Source organism: Mandrillus leucophaeus, unplaced genomic scaffold (genome assembly GCF_000951045.1).
Source record: "Mandrillus leucophaeus isolate KB7577 unplaced genomic scaffold, Mleu.le_1.0 Scaffold146, whole genome shotgun sequence".
Taxonomy (NCBI): domain Eukaryota; kingdom Metazoa; phylum Chordata; class Mammalia; order Primates; family Cercopithecidae; genus Mandrillus; species Mandrillus leucophaeus.
Window position 1 is genome coordinate 1,440,237 of NW_012101432.1, and position 19,216 is coordinate 1,459,452.

At 37.6% G+C, this 19,216-nt stretch overlaps 1 protein-coding gene across 2 annotated transcripts in view; it reads left to right on the forward strand.

Moving 5' to 3' along the window:
* The window catches only part of ALS2 (amyotrophic lateral sclerosis 2 (juvenile)), an 83,012-nt gene that overhangs the window by 14,624 nt on the left and 49,172 nt on the right, over positions 1–19,216 (forward strand). For both annotated transcript variants that reach the window (XM_011974488.1, XM_011974489.1), the window contains exons 4-8: positions 4,510–5,447; positions 8,846–9,203; positions 11,941–12,109; positions 13,647–13,743; positions 17,114–17,191. In XM_011974488.1, coding sequence (XP_011829878.1) covers positions 4,510–5,447; positions 8,846–9,203; positions 11,941–12,109; positions 13,647–13,743; positions 17,114–17,191 — 1,640 coding nt within the window. The remainder of the gene's footprint in view (positions 1–4,509; positions 5,448–8,845; positions 9,204–11,940; positions 12,110–13,646; positions 13,744–17,113; positions 17,192–19,216) is intronic.

A 19,216-nucleotide genomic window follows, 5' to 3' on the forward strand; every position in this document is an offset into this window, starting at 1 on the left:
GAACTCCTGACCTCAGGTGATCCACCTGCCTCAACCTCCGAAAGTTCTGGTATTACAGGGATGAACCATCGCGCCTGGGCTAGGGTTTCTTAATGAACTGTTTCTGTTTTCAAGATATATTCTTACTCCCTTATCAGAAATCAGATTAGTTTTTAAATTTAAAATATACCGTTAACTAGAATAAACGGGAGAATTATAGTTTTAAATTTTTATAGTAATAAATAAATGAAAAATTAACTTTTAAAAGGTCACCTATTCAGAGACTCTTTTGCTATAACTTTTGTTCATTAAGTCTATCAGAATAATAATGCTAATAATAGCTAATGTTTCTTAAGCAGTTGTGTGCCAGATACTATACTAAGCCCTTTCCATGTGTTATTTCACTGAATCTGCGCTACTACCTTGTGAGGTAGCTTCTATTATTATTCACAGATAAGGAAACTGAAAGTCAGGAAGATTACATTTTCCCAAGCACACACAGCTATTGAAGTGTCAGAGTCAGGACTGGAACTCAGTCTGATTTCAAAGCCGGCTGTTAAAGCCACTTGGCTGAACTTTCGCAGTATAATTTTTTTTTTCAGACATAAATAGCAATTCACAAGACATGTTATAAAATCTGTGAGTCTATTACAGAAACGTGCTATAATTTTAGAGTTACCTTTAATCTTAATGGCGCTTTATCAACTCGATCTTGGCAGATTTGATTTGGGCACCGATTGCCATCTACTTCACTGATTTATACATTTCTGCTGTGCAAGCATTTATTGAGATATTAAATAATGATTTGGTATTTTCTTTCTAGGAACTAAAGGAAGACAAATTCTAGGAAACAAGAATTAAGTCTGGTCCTGGTGGTTGTATGGGATAAACATGGATTTCTTTTTAGTCTGTCTTATATCAGTTTTATTATAATGTTATTATATGATTCAGGACTTTAAAAACAATCTTACTTTAAAAATGTGAACTAGATTCAATACCTGTCCTGTGAAATTTAAAATATGTAGTTCTCAAGCAAATATAAGTGGAATTCTATTGTTTTCAATAATATATTTGGAATATTTTCATTAAGATAGTGAAACTGGCTGGGCACAATTGCCCACATCTGTAATCCCGACACTTTGGGCCGCCAAGGCAGAAGGATCCCTTGAGCCCAGGGGTTCAAGATCAGCCTGGGCAACATAGGGAGACCGTGTCTCTACAGGAAATATTTTAAAAATAAGCCAGGCATGGAGGCACACACCTGTAGTTCCAGATACTTCAGAATCTGAGGCAGGAGGATAGCTTGAGTCTGGGAGACCAAAGCTGCATGCAGTGAACTGTGATTATGCCACTGCACTCTAGCCTAGGTGACAAAGTAAGATCCTGTCTCAAAAAAAAAAAAGTTATTCAACTATAAACATGGTATCTTTAGAATCATACCTTCAAGGCTAGGACAACTGAAGGAAAACTTTTCAAAAATATTTACATAGCCTATCATTGTTTATGTTTAAGCAGTGTGCTGGTATTAAGTGTCACAGTTACCAAAAAAAACATCTAATACAAGTGTGTGTTTGAAATTGCATACAGATCTCCAGTGCTATCTTTTTCAGCTGAGGAAATGGTTGAGTGCTAGAAATTTTCAAGGTTCTTCATCTCTGTTAAATATGACCATTAGCTCATAATTCAATGAAGATACTTCATTGATTCACTTTTTTTTTTTTTTTTTTGAGACGGAGTCTTGCTCTGTTGCCCTGGCTGGAGTGCGGTGGCACAATCTCGGCTCACTGCAACCTCTGCCTCCCAGGTTTAAGTGATTCTTCTGCCTCAGCCTCCTGAGCAGCTGGGGCTACAGGCGAGCGCCAGCACGCCCAGCTAATTTTTTTTTTGTATTTTTAGTAGAGACGGGGTTTCACCGTATTGACCAGGCTGGTCTGAAACTCCTGACCTCGTGATTCGCCTGCCTCGGCCTCCCAAAGTGCTGGGATTACAGGCGTGAGCCACCGCGCCTGGCCTGTTTCACTATTTTTTATATGCTCCAGTTTTTGATTTTTGTTTTTTTAAGGAGGGGAATCTGAATATCCGTTTGTTTGCAGTATTGCTCTTTCTAGTGGAATAATGTTAATTGAAAGACTTGGTGAGCTTTTTCAAGTATATTGTTGTATTAGGAAACAAAGTTTAAAAGAACTTAACCAGTGAGCTTATTTTCTCATCTTGATCCAGACTCTACATTTCCTAATAAATGCACATATCTTCCCTCTAGCCACTATTGAGTCCTTACTTATATAGATGTGATGAGTTAACTTGAGTGTATACGTGACCATGTATAATAGGTCAAAGATAAAGTTTGCATGTTTTCATCATCAACTCAATTGCTGCCTTATGAGAAAAAAATAATGCTTATTTCTTCATTAATTAAAAAAAAATCATAAGTCTCTGGTCATATGGAAAAGAAAGGATAGTGGGCTTGGTTCAGTATTTTTCAAAACCCATAGCCAAGTCTTTGTTTCACTGAATTTTTAGCCAGCATAGATTATGTGCACCTGCTCCCAAATTCCCACAATACTACAGTAAAATTAAGACTTGGTAGCATACCTGGATATACATAAGTTATTTATATACCCAACTCACTGGTGTCTTCATTAATTCTAAAGCTAGCTGGTTATTCTGCTGACAGGTTCATTTGCTTTTTTGCTTTGTTCTGTTATGATTTGCTTTTTATTTTAAATATTTTTTAGGCTTAATTCACTTTATTTTTCTTGTATAAAAACCCTGTGTTGTAGCCACAGCTGGAGCCTGGGTCCTCTGCCCAGAGACTCTGGTGTGGGTCTTGACAAGGTGGCCAGTGAATTCCTGAGAGGGAGACTTGGTGAATACAGTCTCCTTCCAGAGGTTGGGGGCCAGTTAGCTGTAGGTCTTGGAGACGGCATCGTAGGTGGGCTTGGTGAAGTTGGCCAGGGTGGCAGTGCAGACCCTGGCTGAGGAGTAGCAGTCATTGATACTGGCCATCATCAGCAGCTTCTTGGGCACCAGGGCTAGGAGGATGCCAGTGCCTCTGGGTGCAGGGATGAGGCGCACCAGCACAGAACCACAGCAGCCTGTCACCTTGTAAGGGACCACATGGTGCTTGCTGATCTTGTTCCCCCAGTAGCATCTGTGCACAGGGACAGTGGAGAGCTTGGCCAGGATGATAGTCCCTTGGATGGCAGTGGCCACCTCCTTGGAGCAAGTGGCCATTGTAGTCCCCAGTGGCAACAAACACCTGGAACCTGGTGTGTTGGCCGGTGCATGTCTGCTTCTGCACCGGCGTAACCTTCAAAACCTCATCCTTGAGAGAGGTCCCCAGGAAAAAGTCAATGATCTCAGACTCCTTGATGGGCAGGGAGAAGAGATAGATTTCCACCAGGGACTTGATCTTCATGTCCTTGACCAGGCAGCGCAGCTTAGTGATGGGTGTCCATTCCTTATCCTCGGCCTTGCCTCTTTGAGCTCTGTGGCCCTGACCCTGGCCCCAGATGCTGCTGCCCAAGCCTCCAAGGAAGTCGCTGTGGTTCCCCATCCCAGGTTCCCTGAGGCCTCCAGGCCCTCCCGCTGCACTGGCATCATCTGCCATTTGATGTTTTTTTGGAGAAGAAGCTGATTTGCTTTTTAAACAAATCTCACCTCAGAAAGACTAGCTAGTATCTAGTACAAAAAGTCCAGGGTGAGCATCCCACATTAAAAAATCTGACATCTAAAATGATCCAAAATCCAGAACTTTCTGAGCACTGATGTGATGATGCTCAAAGGAAATGCTCATTGGAACATTTCAGATTTGGGATGCTCAGTCAGTAAGTATAAGGCAAATATTCCAAAACCTGGACCTGAAATCCAAAATCCCTCTGCTTCCAAGCGTTTTGGATAAATGATACTCAACCTGTATATTTATGTAACATCTCAAAACTGTACGTAACGTGCCGTACAATGTGAAGACAACCATGTCTTGTTAAGAACTGGTGCTTTCTGTACAGCCTAGAGGCATAAAATTAATTTCTTAGTTTTGGCCAAAATGAATCTCTAATATTTTTAAGCCATTGCATAATTTTCTGCTGTTCCAACTTGTTTACTAGTAATGACTTGTAGATATTAGTGAATATGTCTGTTTTGTCTTAGTTTTTGCTTATTTTATTTTAACATCATTGTTTATTTTGCCTTTGAACACTTGGAATCTGCTTCTGTAATAGCCTGTGATGGTGGCCATTAGTAGTGGATTGATGTGAGGAGTTTGTAGGATGAGGCTGAAGGAAAGGAGTAGCCTCCTACAATTTGTAGAAATTCTCACCATAGTGCAGAATATTAAAATGAGTCATTTTTAAAAAGATGAATTAATGTTAAATACTGTGTGCTTGAACCAGATTTCTACAACTGCTTTGGAAAATTTAAAAAGCAAGTCCAATTTGGTTAAATCTAGAGGGCACTAAAAGTTTACTGTTAAAATTTTTAGTTAATTCACTAACCCTTTTTTTTTTCTTTTTCCTTTTTTTGAAACTTCAGATGGTGAGGTCTACAGCTTTGGGACCCTTCCCTGGAGAAGTGGACCAGCAGAGATTTGTCCAAGTAGCCCCATTCTAGAAAATGCCCTGGTTGGGCAATATGTTGTTACTGTGGCAACAGGAAGCTTCCATAGTGGAGCAGTGACAGACAATGGTGTCGCATACATGTGGGGAGAGAATTCTGCTGGCCAGTGTGCAGTAGCCAACCAGCAGTATGTGCCGGAACCGAACCCTGTCAGCATTGCTGATTCTGAGGCCAGCCCTTTGTTAGCAGTCAGGATTTTACAGTTGGCATGTGGCGAGGAACACACTCTGGCATTGTCAATAAGCAGAGAGATTTGGGCATGGGGTACCGGTTGTCAGTTGGGTCTCATCACCACTGCCTTCCCAGTGACAAAGCCGCAAAAGGTAGAACATCTTGCTGGGCGAGTGGTGCTTCAAGTTGCCTGTGGTGCTTTCCACAGCTTAGCCCTTGTACAATGCCTCCCTTCCCAAGATCTGAAGCCAGTCCCAGAACGATGCAACCAGTGCAGCCAGCTCTTGATTACTATGACTGACAAAGAAGACCATGTGATTATATCAGACAGTCATTGTTGCCCATTAGGTGTGACACTGACAGAATCTCAGGCAGAAAACCATCCCAGCACTGCTCTCAGCCCCTCCACTGAAACCCTTGACAGGCAGGAAGAAGTATTTGAGAACACTCTTGTAGCCAGTGATCAGTCTGTTGCTGCTGAACTGAATGCAGTCAGTGCTCAGACCACAAGCAGCGATGCCATATCCTCTCAACAAAACGTCATGGAAACAACTGAAATTTCTTCTGCCAGAAACGTGCCATCATACCCTGACACCCAAGCAGTCAGTGAATACCTGCGGAAACTGTCAGATCATTCAGTAAGAGAGGACTCAGAGCATGGTGAAAAGCCAGTGCCATCTCAGGTACCTGCTAAATTTTATAAAATAAAAGTGTTTCTAGAGTTGAACTGTGTGAGCTTTTCTTTAGAAACTTTAAAATGAGTGAGGCTTGGTAGCATTTTTTGTTTTTTGAGTTTGACTATAATTTTGTTTTGTCAGGCAAGCCTAGATAAAGGAAAGAACCTGGATTAATCCAAAATGACTCTTTATGTTTAAGTTCTAGGCCTTTATGATATTGAAAGGTGTCATGTTGGGCTTGTTTTGTAAGTAGGAACATTTCATTTTGTTTTTCTTGCTAGTACTTTTTTTCTATGGCTAAGGTACTGAATGTTGGTAGGCCCTGAATACTTTTATATAACTATATATTCACAAACATTCTTCTTACTTGTGTTTGTAACACTGTTCAGAATTCTGTAGAGAAAAGTTCTTTCCTTCTTTAACAGGGAAGGTTGCTTTGTGGCAGATCCTTCAGTTGTAGGCAGATTTAAAACTTACAGGCAATTACATGTTTCAGTTTTTTTCAGTTATAGCTGTTGTCCTTACTAGGCTTTATTTGAAGAGCTGGCTAATATTTTATCTTTTTGTTTGTTTGTTTTTGAGATGGGGTTTTGCTCTGTCACCCAGGCTGGAGTGCAGTAGTGCGATCGTGGCTCACTGCAGCCTTGATCTTCCAGGCTCAAGCGATCCTCCCAGTTCAGCCTTCCAAGTAGCTGGGACTACACACGTGCCACCACACCTGCTGATTTTATTCTATTTTTAAGTAGAGAGGAGGTTGACCTTTGTTGCCCAGGCTCATCTCAAACTCCTGAGCTTAAGTAATCCTCCCACCTCAACCTCCCAAAGTGTTGAGATTACAGGCGGAACCATCATACCCAGCCTACTTTATGTATCTTATTAAAACTATTTTCATTTTGAAGATTTATGGTAGAGTGAACAAAAGCTGTTTATCAGTAGCACATGGTAAAGCTTGAGTTCCCGCTTAAAATAAATTGTTTTAAAAGGATTATTTCTGGCCTGTAATCCCAGCACTTTGGGAGGCCGAGACAGGCAGATCATGAGGTCAGGAGATCGAGACCATCCTGGCTAACACGGTGAAACCCCGTCTCTACTAAAAATACAAAAAATTAGCCAGGCAGGGCGGCAGGCACCTGTAGTCCTAGCTACTCAGGAGGCTGAGGCAGGAGAATGGCATGAACCTGGGAGGCGGACGTTGCAGTGAGCCAAGATTGCGCCACTGTACTCCAGCCTGGGCAACAGAGCGAGACTCCATCTCAAAAAAAAAAAAAAGGATTATTTCTGTGTTTCACTCAGTGTGGCCTTTTGATTTTGTTTTACCAAAACTCTAAGAAAACAAAAGATCATAATCATAAAAGATCTGCCCTGCAGTGTTTCTTTTTAGGTTTTTGAAACCACATAGCCTCTTGCTTCTCAGTTCTTATTGTTTACTGTGTCAGAATGCAAACATGAAGGTATTTTTAGAAATAGTCTTTATTTCACAATCCATTTACTGAAACTTGTGGGTATTTGAGTTTTTTAAAAATCAAGGATAAGCTGTTTGGAGAAAGGTATTATAAAGTCTGAACAAAGCAAAAGTAGTAATTTAATAATGCATGTAGAAAATTCTTAGACTGTACATGCTTATTACCTTTAACTTACTTTGTTAAACATTGGAAGTTTTTGTTACTTATGCTAGTAACAATGTGTGTGTTTCTATTGAATTAAATTTAATTTATTTAAATTAAATGTGTGTTTCTATTACATTTAATTTATTCTCTGTAAGTAACATCTCAATCATACAGCTAATTCACAAGGAATTTATGTGTTCTACAGCAAGTTTTTTCTCTTCTGGTGAGATATAACTGAGACTCTCACTTGGGAAATAAACCAAAGTATTATTGGTTGACTGGAATTCCTAAAATTATATATTTCATCAAAATTGCTAATTATGTTTTTTGTAGGGGAGGGCTTATTTACTTACTATATTTTTAAATATAATTAAGTAGAAGGAGCCAGTTAGAACAGTAGTTCAAGGTTTATATAAGGTAGAGTTTTGTGACTTTGCTCTACCTAGTGGTCAAGAACCCCCTAAAATAGTTACCTCTAAATACCATCACTGCTTCTGTAAGGAGTCTTTGTGAACAAAAAGTGGAGATAGTGACACTAATTCTTTTGAACAAGCTATCATGGGGGCTGTATCACCAAAGAAGTAATAGACTTTGTATTTATTTTTTTTTTTATTAAGTATATTTGTTTATTTTATGGACTATTTACAGACTACTCATTTGCATGTAAATAGCTCTTTTGAATTTAGCATTTAATTCAACAAAATGTGGTGAGTACTTACGTGTCTTTGCTAGGTACCAGGAATTCTTTCCTTTAAGAAGTCAGAAACCAGTGTTAAAATACACACACACACACACACACACACACACACACACGCGCAATATTTGTATTTTAATTTAGGACAAATGAAGGAATGTGTATATTCCCTTTGAGATCTTTGGGTACAATAAGAAGCATATTTTTCAATATGATCTATGCTGATGAGATGAAAGCTTTTTTATGTGTTTGGTAGGTACATTTAATGACCTTCCTTTTTAGGAAACATTGATGTTTGATAGCTTAGAGTAAATTTCTACTGATTTTTCATTAAGATATCAGAAAACTTTAGTTTGACTTTCTAGTACACTTCTAGAATCACACTAAGAACATTGGTTCCAAATGTTTAATTATTAACCTACCACATTTGTCATCTGTGGTAGCAAGAGCAAAGGTAATCCTACAGCTTGTCTAGCCCCAGGGTCATAGAAAATAACTCATTGATGAGCCAGTAAAGGCACTCAAGCTTAGCATAATTTGGGAGATGATAGGTTATAGGTATAACTTATTTTTCCATCTCTATATGCTATATCTAAATTTCAATTTATAAAGCATTTCAGGGAAAGCTTTTTTCCATAAAATCTAATTTTTTTCCTGCCACTTCTAGGTGGTAGTCTGTATAAATTTTCCTGAAAGTGATCAATAATGAAATTTGCATTTTTTCAACCTTCCATCCAGGGCTGTCACAGTGCACATGGTATTAAAGACAGTGTTTTCCATGCTTTTTCTTCCCTCTACCTTTTTACTATATTTAATTTTATAAAAGCAGCTGAGGCTTATTTTTAAATACCGTAGAAAAATACAACATCCAGACAAAAGGAAGTACTTTGGAAAAGGAACTGTATTTTGAGTACTCATTTCCTTTTAATGTGTTAACTCCATGATCAAGAAGAGAATACCTTTAGTTGAAGGTGAAGAGAACTTCTCCTGTCATTTTAGATTCTTAAAGCAAACAGCGATGGATATTAAACTTTCTTTTTATTGATTGCTTATTGTATAAGGGATTATATTTTTATGTAATTTTTTATGTGTGTATATTTTAGCCTCTTATAGAAGAAGCAATTCCTAATCTCCACAGCCCACCTACCACAAGCACCTCAGCCCTAAACAGCCTGGTGGTCTCTTGTGCATCTGCTGTTGGTGTGAGAGTGGCTGCTACTTACGAAGCTGGTGCCTTGTCACTGAAGAAAGTTATGAACTTTTATAGTACAACCCCTTGTGAAACTGGAGCTCAGGCAGGCAGTAGTGCCATTGGCCCAGAAGGTTTGAAAGATAGCAGGGAAGAACAGGTTAAACAGGAATCAATGCAAGGAAAGAAAAGTTCAAGTCTTGTGGATATCAGAGAAGAAGAAACAGAGGGAGGCAGTCGAAGACTCTCCCTCCCTGGATTGTTGTCACAAGGTAAGGAAATAACCAGGTTTTATGAATTGACTTTTGGGGAATCCAGGATGCTCCTGACATCACATGCTGTATTATTGATAAAAACTTTCCTAATTATGAAGCTGACGTATTCAAATGTCAAAATTTATTTAAGGGTGGTTTTAAAAGAAAGTTGCATGTTTATCTGCTTTAGATATCACTAAAAAGTTAGAACGTAACTTTTTCTTGATGTTTACTCCTGCTTATGAACCTTATTTTGAATCTTATTTTATTGTTCTGGAGTGTTACAATACCCTTCTTATTTCCTAATTGGGACCTATACTCCACACTGATGAGGTTGCAGATGTGACCATTGGATAAGTGAGGAATTACTGTACTTGACTTGAAAGAGGAGAGAACTCTTAAGCTTCAAGAAGAGAAAACTTCATTTTCTGAGACCATAGGCAATAAACTTTTTAGAATATTACACAGTTGGCTCTTCTCCTTTTCTCAGTCAGTTCAACAGTCTCAGCCATCTGGACTTGAGCTTCTCGAGAGTGGCCTGCAGACCAGCAGCATCAGCAGCACCTGGGAACTTGTTAGAAATGCAGACGCTCAGGTTCCACTCTCAACTTACTGAATCAAAACATGCATTAGAGCAAGATCCCCCGGGTGATTAGTATGCACACTAAAGTTTGAGAAGCATTTGATGAGACCAGGAGTTGGCAGACTTTTTCTGTAAAGAGCCAAAGAGAAATATTTTAAGGTTTGTAGGCCATCCTGTCTCTGTGACAACTACTCAGCTACGCTGTGATTATGTAAAAGCAGCCAGAGTCAATATGTAATGAATGAGTGAAGCTATATCCCAACAAAACTTTATTTACAAAAGCAGATGGTAGGCCCTGTTTGGCCCATGGGCTATAATTGACCAGCTCCTGGTTTACATGATTTTGTGCAAAGCTCAAAAGTTAGGAAATCTAGACTGTACTAAAACTTACCTTTTTTTACTCTGCACCTGTTTCTCCCCTTGGTCTACTTACTGAACACTTTGTGCCACTCTTATTCTGCCTCCTAATTCTAATTACTACCAGATTTTCCTCTACACAAATAAAACTTAGGTCCTGATTAATTTGAATATATATATATTATATATATATATATATGATGTATAAGAAGGCCTATGATCTCTATTAAGTGTGAAGGAGAATCTTGCCCCAAATTTTTCTTATTCTTAAGTGTCCTTTACCATTTTAAGTATATAAATATATTTGCAATCTCTTTGAACTACAAATGTGGAATATTTTTTTCATGTCATTACATCATGATTCCCACTAATAGACTTACATCCTAAGGTTAAATTTTACTTAGTAACCTAAAGTATCTTCAGAAAAATTTTACATGTACTCTTTTCCCCTCTCTAAGAATTATCTGGAGTGCATCCTTGAGGAATCTTCAAGTAGGTTTATGTAAGTCTCTGTATGCATAGAAACGATACATTCACCAGAAAAGATATTGATGTTAGGCAGTGATGATCACTTTTCTTGTGGCCCAGAAGTTAATGACTTAATGATAAGCCTCTACTGAGTGACATTTGATGATATTCTTCAAAACTTACCCAGGCATCAAACACTATTCACGTAGTGTTGTGTGTGTTTGATGTAATTTTGAACATAATAAAAGATGGCCGTGTTCTTTTAAAACATTTTTTAACATCTCTATAAAATAATTTGAAATAGGCAAATACAAAACCTTTTTAGTATTTCCCTTTCATAATCTTTTTCCTGCCTTAGAAATGTTTCCATTTTATAGCTAAAATGAATTCTTTATTACAATTATTTGTAATATATTTGAACTTAGACCTTGACTTAGAAAGGCTTTTTGTGTTTTAAGAGATGGGGGCCGGGCACAGTGGCTCACACCTGTAATCCCAGCACTTTCGGAGGCCGAGGCAGGAGGATCACTTGAGGTCAGGAGTTTGAGAACAGCCTAGCCAATATGGCGAAACCCTGTCTCTACTAAAAATACAAAAATTAGCTGGGTGTGGTGGTGCGTGCCTGTAATCCCAGCTACTCAGGAGGCTGAGGCAAGAGAATCTCTTGAACCCAGGAAGCAGAGATTCCAGTGAGCCGAGATCTTGCCACTGCAATCCAGTCTGGATGACAAGAGTGAAACTGTCTCAAAAAAAAAAAAAGATAATGTCTCGCTATGTTGCCCAGGCTGGAGTGCAGTGTGTTTTCACAGGTGCAGTCATAACATGCTATAACCTCAAACTCCTGTGCTCAAGGAATCCTCCCAGCTCAGCCTCCCGAGTAGCTAGGACCGCAGCCACTTTGCCTGGCTGTTTAATTTTTGTTTTCAAATGGGAAAAATGTTTGTCAGCCTTAGTATAGTATTTGTTCAGCATATTCTTTAGAATACAAGTTCTATAGGATGCCACTAGATGTTAGAAAAGGATTCTGTGGCTAAATGTTTGGAAGTCCAGGTGGGTTAAACATATTTAAACAGGGCTTTTATTTACAGAATTTGTCACCACCTTCAGTGTGTGCTAATGTGTGTGTGAATCTCTGCAGAGGAGGTAGTGGGAGGATAGATTGTAGCAGTGAGTATTTACCAATTTCATTTGACTAATAGATCCCCTTTTCTACAGAGAACCTCTAGAATATGCTTCAAAAATACTGTGAGTGATGTATGTTTTTGAAAATGTTAAGTTTGTCCAAATGATATGTTTTCTTACCGTCTGGACTCCCACTCCTTCACCCCATGTCTGGTTGGTTTTCAGTTTCCCCCAGGCTCTTAAGAAAGGCTGCACGGGTGAAAACGAGGACAGTGGTTCTGACCCCCACATACAGTGGAGAGGCAGATGCGCTCCTGCCTTCTCTGAGAACAGAAGTGTGGACCTGGGGGAAAGGGAAGGAAGGGCAGCTGGGGCACGGCGATGTTCTGCCTAGGTAAGCGCTACCACCTTTTACTGATAGGAGTTGGCTTAAACAAATAACCTCTCTCCTGGGAAGGTCTCTAAATCTCACTTTCCTCATAGAGGAAATCTGGGCTCTTCTAGCTTCAGATTATTATGCACCATTAACTCTGATAAAAAGTTGTCACTTTAGTCTTGAATTTGTTCTTAACAGTAAAGGACTTGGCGGGCGCGGTGGCTCACACCTTTAATCCTAGTGCTTAGTGCTTTGGAAGACCACGGCAGGTGTATCACCTGAGGTCAGGAGCTCGAGACCAGGCTGGCCAACATGGCAAAACCCTGTCTCTACTAAAAATACAAAAATTAGCTGGGTGTGGTAGCAGGCGCCTATAATCCCAGCTACTCAGGAGGCTGAGGCAGGAGAATCGCTTGAATCTGGGAAGAGCAGAGGTTGCAGTAAGCTGAGATTGCACCACTTCACTCCAGCCTGGGTAAAAGAACGAAATTCTTATCTCAGAAAAAAAAAAAAAAGCAGTAAAAGACTTAAGTATCCATGCTGCACTTTTCCACATCTTCTTCAATGTGTGTTCATCTTGGAGTACAGAAAGGGATGTTGGGGTAAGATTATATTTCACTGGAAGACAGGAATGGCTCAGATTTTTAATTGATAAAAAAGAGGTCACCACCTGTCACATAGGAAAAGAAAAGAGCCAACAGGTTTTTGTTTGTTTTTTAACCTGAAAGACGTCTCTCTGCCACTGCCAAAATAACTATAATTGAAACATCAGACTATGTCTGTTCATGTATATTAGAGTAAAACTGGCATTTTGTTTATTAGAAACTGTTATGATATTAACAAATTAGATATTGAGAAGTTTTTAAGTGGGTAATTGGAATGATTATCTAAAGTAGTGAGTTAATATAAATGCCTCTATTCATAGTAGAGTTAAGGCAACTGGAATTAATTTAAAAATTACCTTCCTTCTATGGTTATTTTTTATTATATCCTAAGTATACTTTCTGCTATAAAGAATCATTTGTAGTTTTATGATTCTTAACAGATTCTAAATTATGGAGATTAATTAGTGATTGATAGACAAAGATTAAAACCTTCCAAAAATTATTTATGATACTTAGGAGTAGATTGAACATATATCCCTTATGTTTATTTTAATGTTTTCTTTAGAAATATTTATTTTTGGCTGGGCACGGTGGCTCACACCTGTAATCCCAACACTTTAGGAGGCCGAGGCAGGCAGATCACGAGGTCAGGAGATCAAGACCATCCTGGCTAACACGGTGAAACCCCATCTCTACTAAAAATACAAAAAGAAAATTAGCCGGGCATGGTGGTGGGCACCTGGGCGACTGAGGCAGGAGAATGGCCTGAACCCGGGAGGCGGAGCTTGCAGTGAGCAGAGATCGCGTCACTGCGCTCCAACCTGGGCAACAGAGCGAGACTCCATCTCAAAAAAAAAAAAAAATTATTTTTACATGAATGTACTTTATAAAAGGCTACGATTCTTGCTGAGAATACTTTGACTTTGTGTGCCTATGTGTTTCTCCTTAAGGCTTCAACCATTGTGCGTAAAATGCCTGGATGGCAAAGAAGTAATCCATCTGGAGGCAGGTGGTTACCATTCTCTTGCACTTACTGCAAAATCCCAGGTAGGAGGCAAACTATTAAATACTTACTTTATTTTTATGGAAGGCCAACGTGACATTATTGGACCCTCGTTTGCTGAGTATCTGCTATATGTCAGGCAGTGATACCTTATCTCATTTTAGCTTTCCAATATTTTGCATGGTATTATTTCCACTTTACAGATGAAGGAAGTGGAGTAAGAGAAATTATGTAACTTGTCTAAAGTCACACATATGTAACAGTGGAGCTTGGATTTAAACACTGGTCTCCCTGATTTAGGAGTTTTCTATAATGTGTTCTCATCTAAAAAGAGAACCCCAGATTTTCCAGGGTATTGGTGAATTTTTATTTGTTACTTGACAAAGAAAGCATATAGTAAAATACTAAGAAAACAAAGGCATTTTTCTTTAAAACTGTGGGACCTGAAAGTGACCTCTAGCATTACTAAAAACCATACCCATATACATAAACACAAAATAAGTTGTTTTAAGTTACTCTTTTTTTAAAAACTCAGACTGCTCATCTGCAATGTTATTATTAAATACATTCATACTTCGATAATGGTTCTTCACCAATTCCTTTATCTTTTTAAGAAGCCAATAAATAATTCTAAACCTTTTAATATTTGATTTGATTGCAAATTTCACATACTAGGCTAGCCAAAAAACTAACATAACCTGTATAAATGTCAATATTAGGAAAGAAAAAGGAGAATTTACTGTTTTTAACATGATTCATTCAAAAAACTTAAAAATGAGAGATTAGGAAGTAGGTCAGTTACAAAATAAAAATTACTGGCTTTATTGTATACATACAATAAAACAAAACATACTCGAGGAAATTCTGCTCTCAACTACACCAAAAGTATTAAGGAAGTAGGAATCAGTAGAAAATGCGTATAACCCATATGATGCAAACTTTAGAACTCTTTTGAAGAGTCATAAAAGCAGTAGTAAAGGGAGAGATTTTATTTTTGGGTGAGATGCATCAGTTGTAAAAATGTCATTTTTCTCTTGAATCCTTAATCAGCACAGTGAAAATTCAGTACAGTCCCCAAAATATTCCAGTATAATATTTACAATTTGATAAGATAATCCCAAAATTATTTTAGAAGAATAAACAGCTGAGCCAGGTAAAAAGGAAGAGAGATTTATCCTTATATATTATAAAATTAAACAGATCAATGCAACAGAAATATGCCTATAGGCTAGAAATAATCTCAAGTATATATGAGAATTTAAGATATAGAAGTGGGGGTTTCAGTTCAGTTGGGAAAACAAGACTTGAGTATCCAGTAAATGTAGTAAATGTTTACTGACTTCATATCTGTAGGAGAAAACTAAGAAGGCTATACATATTCCAATTCTGGGTGTATTAATGATGTCATTAAAAACTAGAACTGTGAGAGAGTGTGTGTGTGTGTGTGTGTGTGTACAAATTAAGATGACTCTTAGGCATAGAAAAAGACATAACATCAAAACTGGAAATTAGAAAGTAAGATATGTTTGTCAACATGATAATTCAACAGTCCCGAACAGCAGTGAAAACAGTGTAAACAAAATGAAAATACGTAACAAACTGGGTAAAAATATCTGCAACATATGTGATAAAGTGTTGCTACACTTATATATAAAGGAACAATTGTCAAAGGATAAAAATTGTCAAAAGGATATTTATATTTTAGTCATGAAAGAAGTAGAAATGGCCAGCAATAAATGAAAAGATGATCATTTAGCAAATATGTTTAAAGTAAAAAACAACAGTACAGTGTTTTTCTTACCTATGAGATTAACGTATGCAAACCTAAGGAGTGCCTTTAATGCTGAGCATTTATTAGAATGTGAGAGAAAGTGTGCATGCAGTGCAGGCAGGAATGTAAATTGGACTTTGCTGGAAGACAGTTTGTCAATATGTATCACAAATCAGAATGGCATAGTCTTTGCCTAGGAATTTATCCTAAGCAAATAGATACATGAATATATGTATTCAAGGATTTTTCCTATCCTTTTTAATATTAAATAATTGGAGGCTGGGTGTGGTGGTTTACACCTGTAATCCCAGCACTTTGGGAGATTGAAGTGGGCAGATCACCTGAGGTCAGGAGTTCAAGACCAGCCTGGCCAACATAGTGAGACCCCCATCTCTACTAAAAATACAAAAGTTAGCTGGGCATGATGACAGGCACCTGTAATCCTAGCTACTTGGAATACTGAGGTAGGAGAATTGCTTGAATCTGGGAGGTGGAGGTTGCAGTGAGCTGAGATCGCGCCATTGCACTCCAGCCTGGATGACAAGAATGAGACTGTTTCCCAAAAAAAAAAGGAATTGGAAAGAACTTAATTCAGTAGGTAATTTGTTAAAGTATATGCACAGTAGAGTTCTAGATAGTTATTAAAAATGATGTTGCTGATCTATACTTACTGATGTACAGAAGAGTAGGTGCCACCAAGTGGTTGATCAGTGATTTTCACTTTATTTCTATTTTTATTTTTGTACTGTCACAGTCTTGTACAATGACTATGAATTACTTTCATAATCAGAATAAACAAACATTTTAACTAAACATAGTTATTGTAATCTTGTTTCTTTTGTCTGTAGTGACGTGCAGGTACTTGTGTTTCTCTTACAGTAACTCTTCATGTATGAAAGGTTTTCTGTTCATTCCATAGTACTTTTATCTACAGGGTAGGAAATCATGATTACTTTTCCTCTATATCACTTAGCGTTTTTATTGCTGTCTCTAAAAGAGGCAGTATACGATAATTCCTGGGATTAAATCCTGCCTCTTACATATGAATTTGTGACCACGTGTAAATTAATTAACCTCTCTGGGTTTCCTTATTATTTATTTATTTATTTTTGTTAGGATTGTTGTGAGAATGAATCATCGATTAACATACAGAAAGTGTTAAGAACAATGTCTGGCAGTTAGTAAGCACTGAAAAGTGTTAGTTATTGTTATTATTGACTCTTCAACTCTGTGTCTTTTTTTTTTTTTTTTTTTTTGAGACCGAGTTTTGCTCATGTTGCCTAGGCTGGAATGCAATGATGCAGTGGCGCAATCTTGGCTCACTGCAACCTCTGCCTGCCTGGTTCAAGCAATTCTCCTGCCTCAGCCTCCCAAGTAGCTGGGATTACAGGCGTGCACCACCACGCCTGGCTAATTTTTGGACTCTGTGTCTTCTTATGTAGCAAGACTCTATTTGCCCATTATCTCTGGTCTTGTTTAAAAATGAATTTCCTTAATATCTGTTAAAGAGTAAAAGACTAAATAAGTAATTTATGTATAATTGTTGGTATTTGTATATATATGTTAATTATTATAAAGGTTCAGAGTTGATGTGCAAAATCAGATTCACAACTCTTAGCTACTTTTCTGTGTTTTTTTGATAGGTTTACTCATGGGGTAGCAATACCTTTGGTCAACTTGGGCATTCCGATTTTCCAACAACAGTTCCTCGTCTTGCAAAGGTACTTTTGTGAACTTGATAGCAGCTTATTCCACAATTCTTAAATGTAACCTTATATTTCTCTATTTCTTACTTTAAAAAATCAGGGGAATTTCATATGTACAACCTAAATTTGTTTTGGTTTTCTTAAGAAAAGTTTTAAAAACAGGAAGCCACATGTTTTCAAGCTAAATGTCCGCTTTTTATGTGTTTATATTTCTTAGCTTCAACTGTTCATTAAATATTCATAGTTCCTTTGTTTTTTAAGTCAAAAAATGAAAAAGTGCTTTCTTTTAAAACATGTTTCTAGGACTCTGCTGTTTTCTCAGCGTTACCAGATAATGTCTATTCTGAATTCTCCATTATTTGACTTTTACATAACATTATTTGGTGGTGTAATTTTGTGTGGGCATTTTAAAATAACATGCAGAGTAGTAAAACCTTTTTTGGTAAGCCTTTTCACTTTCTGTAGTAAAGCTAAAAGTAGAGGTGATTTTTTTTGTTCACTGTTAGATGGATTGGTTTTAGTTTATGTAATGCTATTGAGAGATTGGTAGCTTCTAGTCTCTTTGAAGTAGTTCTGTAATGTGTTTCTCCACCTTGTTTTCCGCCTCATCGCCCTGAGGAAATACCAAATTCTTATCAGTTGTATTGGTTCCTTGAACAAGAGTTTTAGGGCTTTTTGGTAGAGATGCCCGCCATGTGACAGAGTGGAATATAGAGGTCATAGATACGTAGTTGGATCCTGATCTCTCCCCTATCCCAAGACATGCTCCCTCTGGAGTGATGGAGATTAAATAATGAAGGGCAATTACGTCAATTTCAGGAATATGCTTTGAATGTAAGTGACAGTTAAAATATATTCCAGTAATTCATATATGCAGTGTGCACTGTGCATCTGTCACTATTTAAGACTTTTACATGCTGGCTTTCCTTTTGGTGAACTTAATTTTACTGGGATGAAAAGGTTTAATAAAACATTAGGGAACAATGATCACTTCTAGCTCCGATCTGAAATGTTTTCAATATAAAACATCTTAGTAGTAAGCTATTCAGTTTCTGATACATTATCACAAAAATATTGCAAATCATTGTTCTTGTTTTTTGTTTATTTGATTAAAGTGTGCACTTATTCATACTAAGGAAAGCTTTGTAATGTAGCATGGAGACCTGAAAATCAAACTCCTTTTTAACATTTTAGAGTCAGACAAGAGAATAGTTTGTTACAAGATTTTAGTTTCTTAACTCTTCAACACCATTATGAGCTTGGTTTCTTTATTTGAGGAACGCTGAGAAAAACTTTTGAAGTCATCCTGATTAATCTGTGAGAATTAAAAGTGAAGGCAGAGTGAGATTTGAATTAGTTCTGAGGCTAGGAAGAAGACTCTCTCCTCCTGCAAAAATTGTAATGCATCCTTTGCAAAATGAATGGGAAGTCCGTTATTTGGATAGCCTGAATTTGAGAGCATAATGTCATGCCAGAAGAAGACTGCTATAAAATTAGTAGTAGACACACACACGCACACGCACACAAAATCACCTGTGATTTAGAGCCTAGCTAGATACTAAGGATCGAATAGATTAAGAGTTATTTGTTCATCAGTCCAGGAGTCAGTGCTGAAACTATCTAAACACAAAGGATCTAACGGATTAGAGTGTGTATTTGTGTGGGTTTGTGTGTGTGTGTGTGTGTGTGTGTGTGTGTGTGTGTTGTTTTATCTGTCAATCTAGGAGCTGAAGCTGGGTCCAGAGGTTAGGGGCAGTAGTTTTTTTTTTTTAGATCATTCCTTTTATTTACTTAACAAACATTTGCATAACACTTATTATGTGCCAGGCAATATATTACATTCTTTATAAATATTACATTATTTAATCTTCTTAACAATTTTACAAAATAAATTATAATTATTCCCATTTTACAGGTAAGGAAAATGAGGCACAGACAGGTTAATCATATTTTCAAGGTGATAAAGCTAGTAATTACCTGAACTGAAATTAGATCCAGGATACTCTGGTTCCAAAGCTGATACTCTTTTTTTTTTTTTTT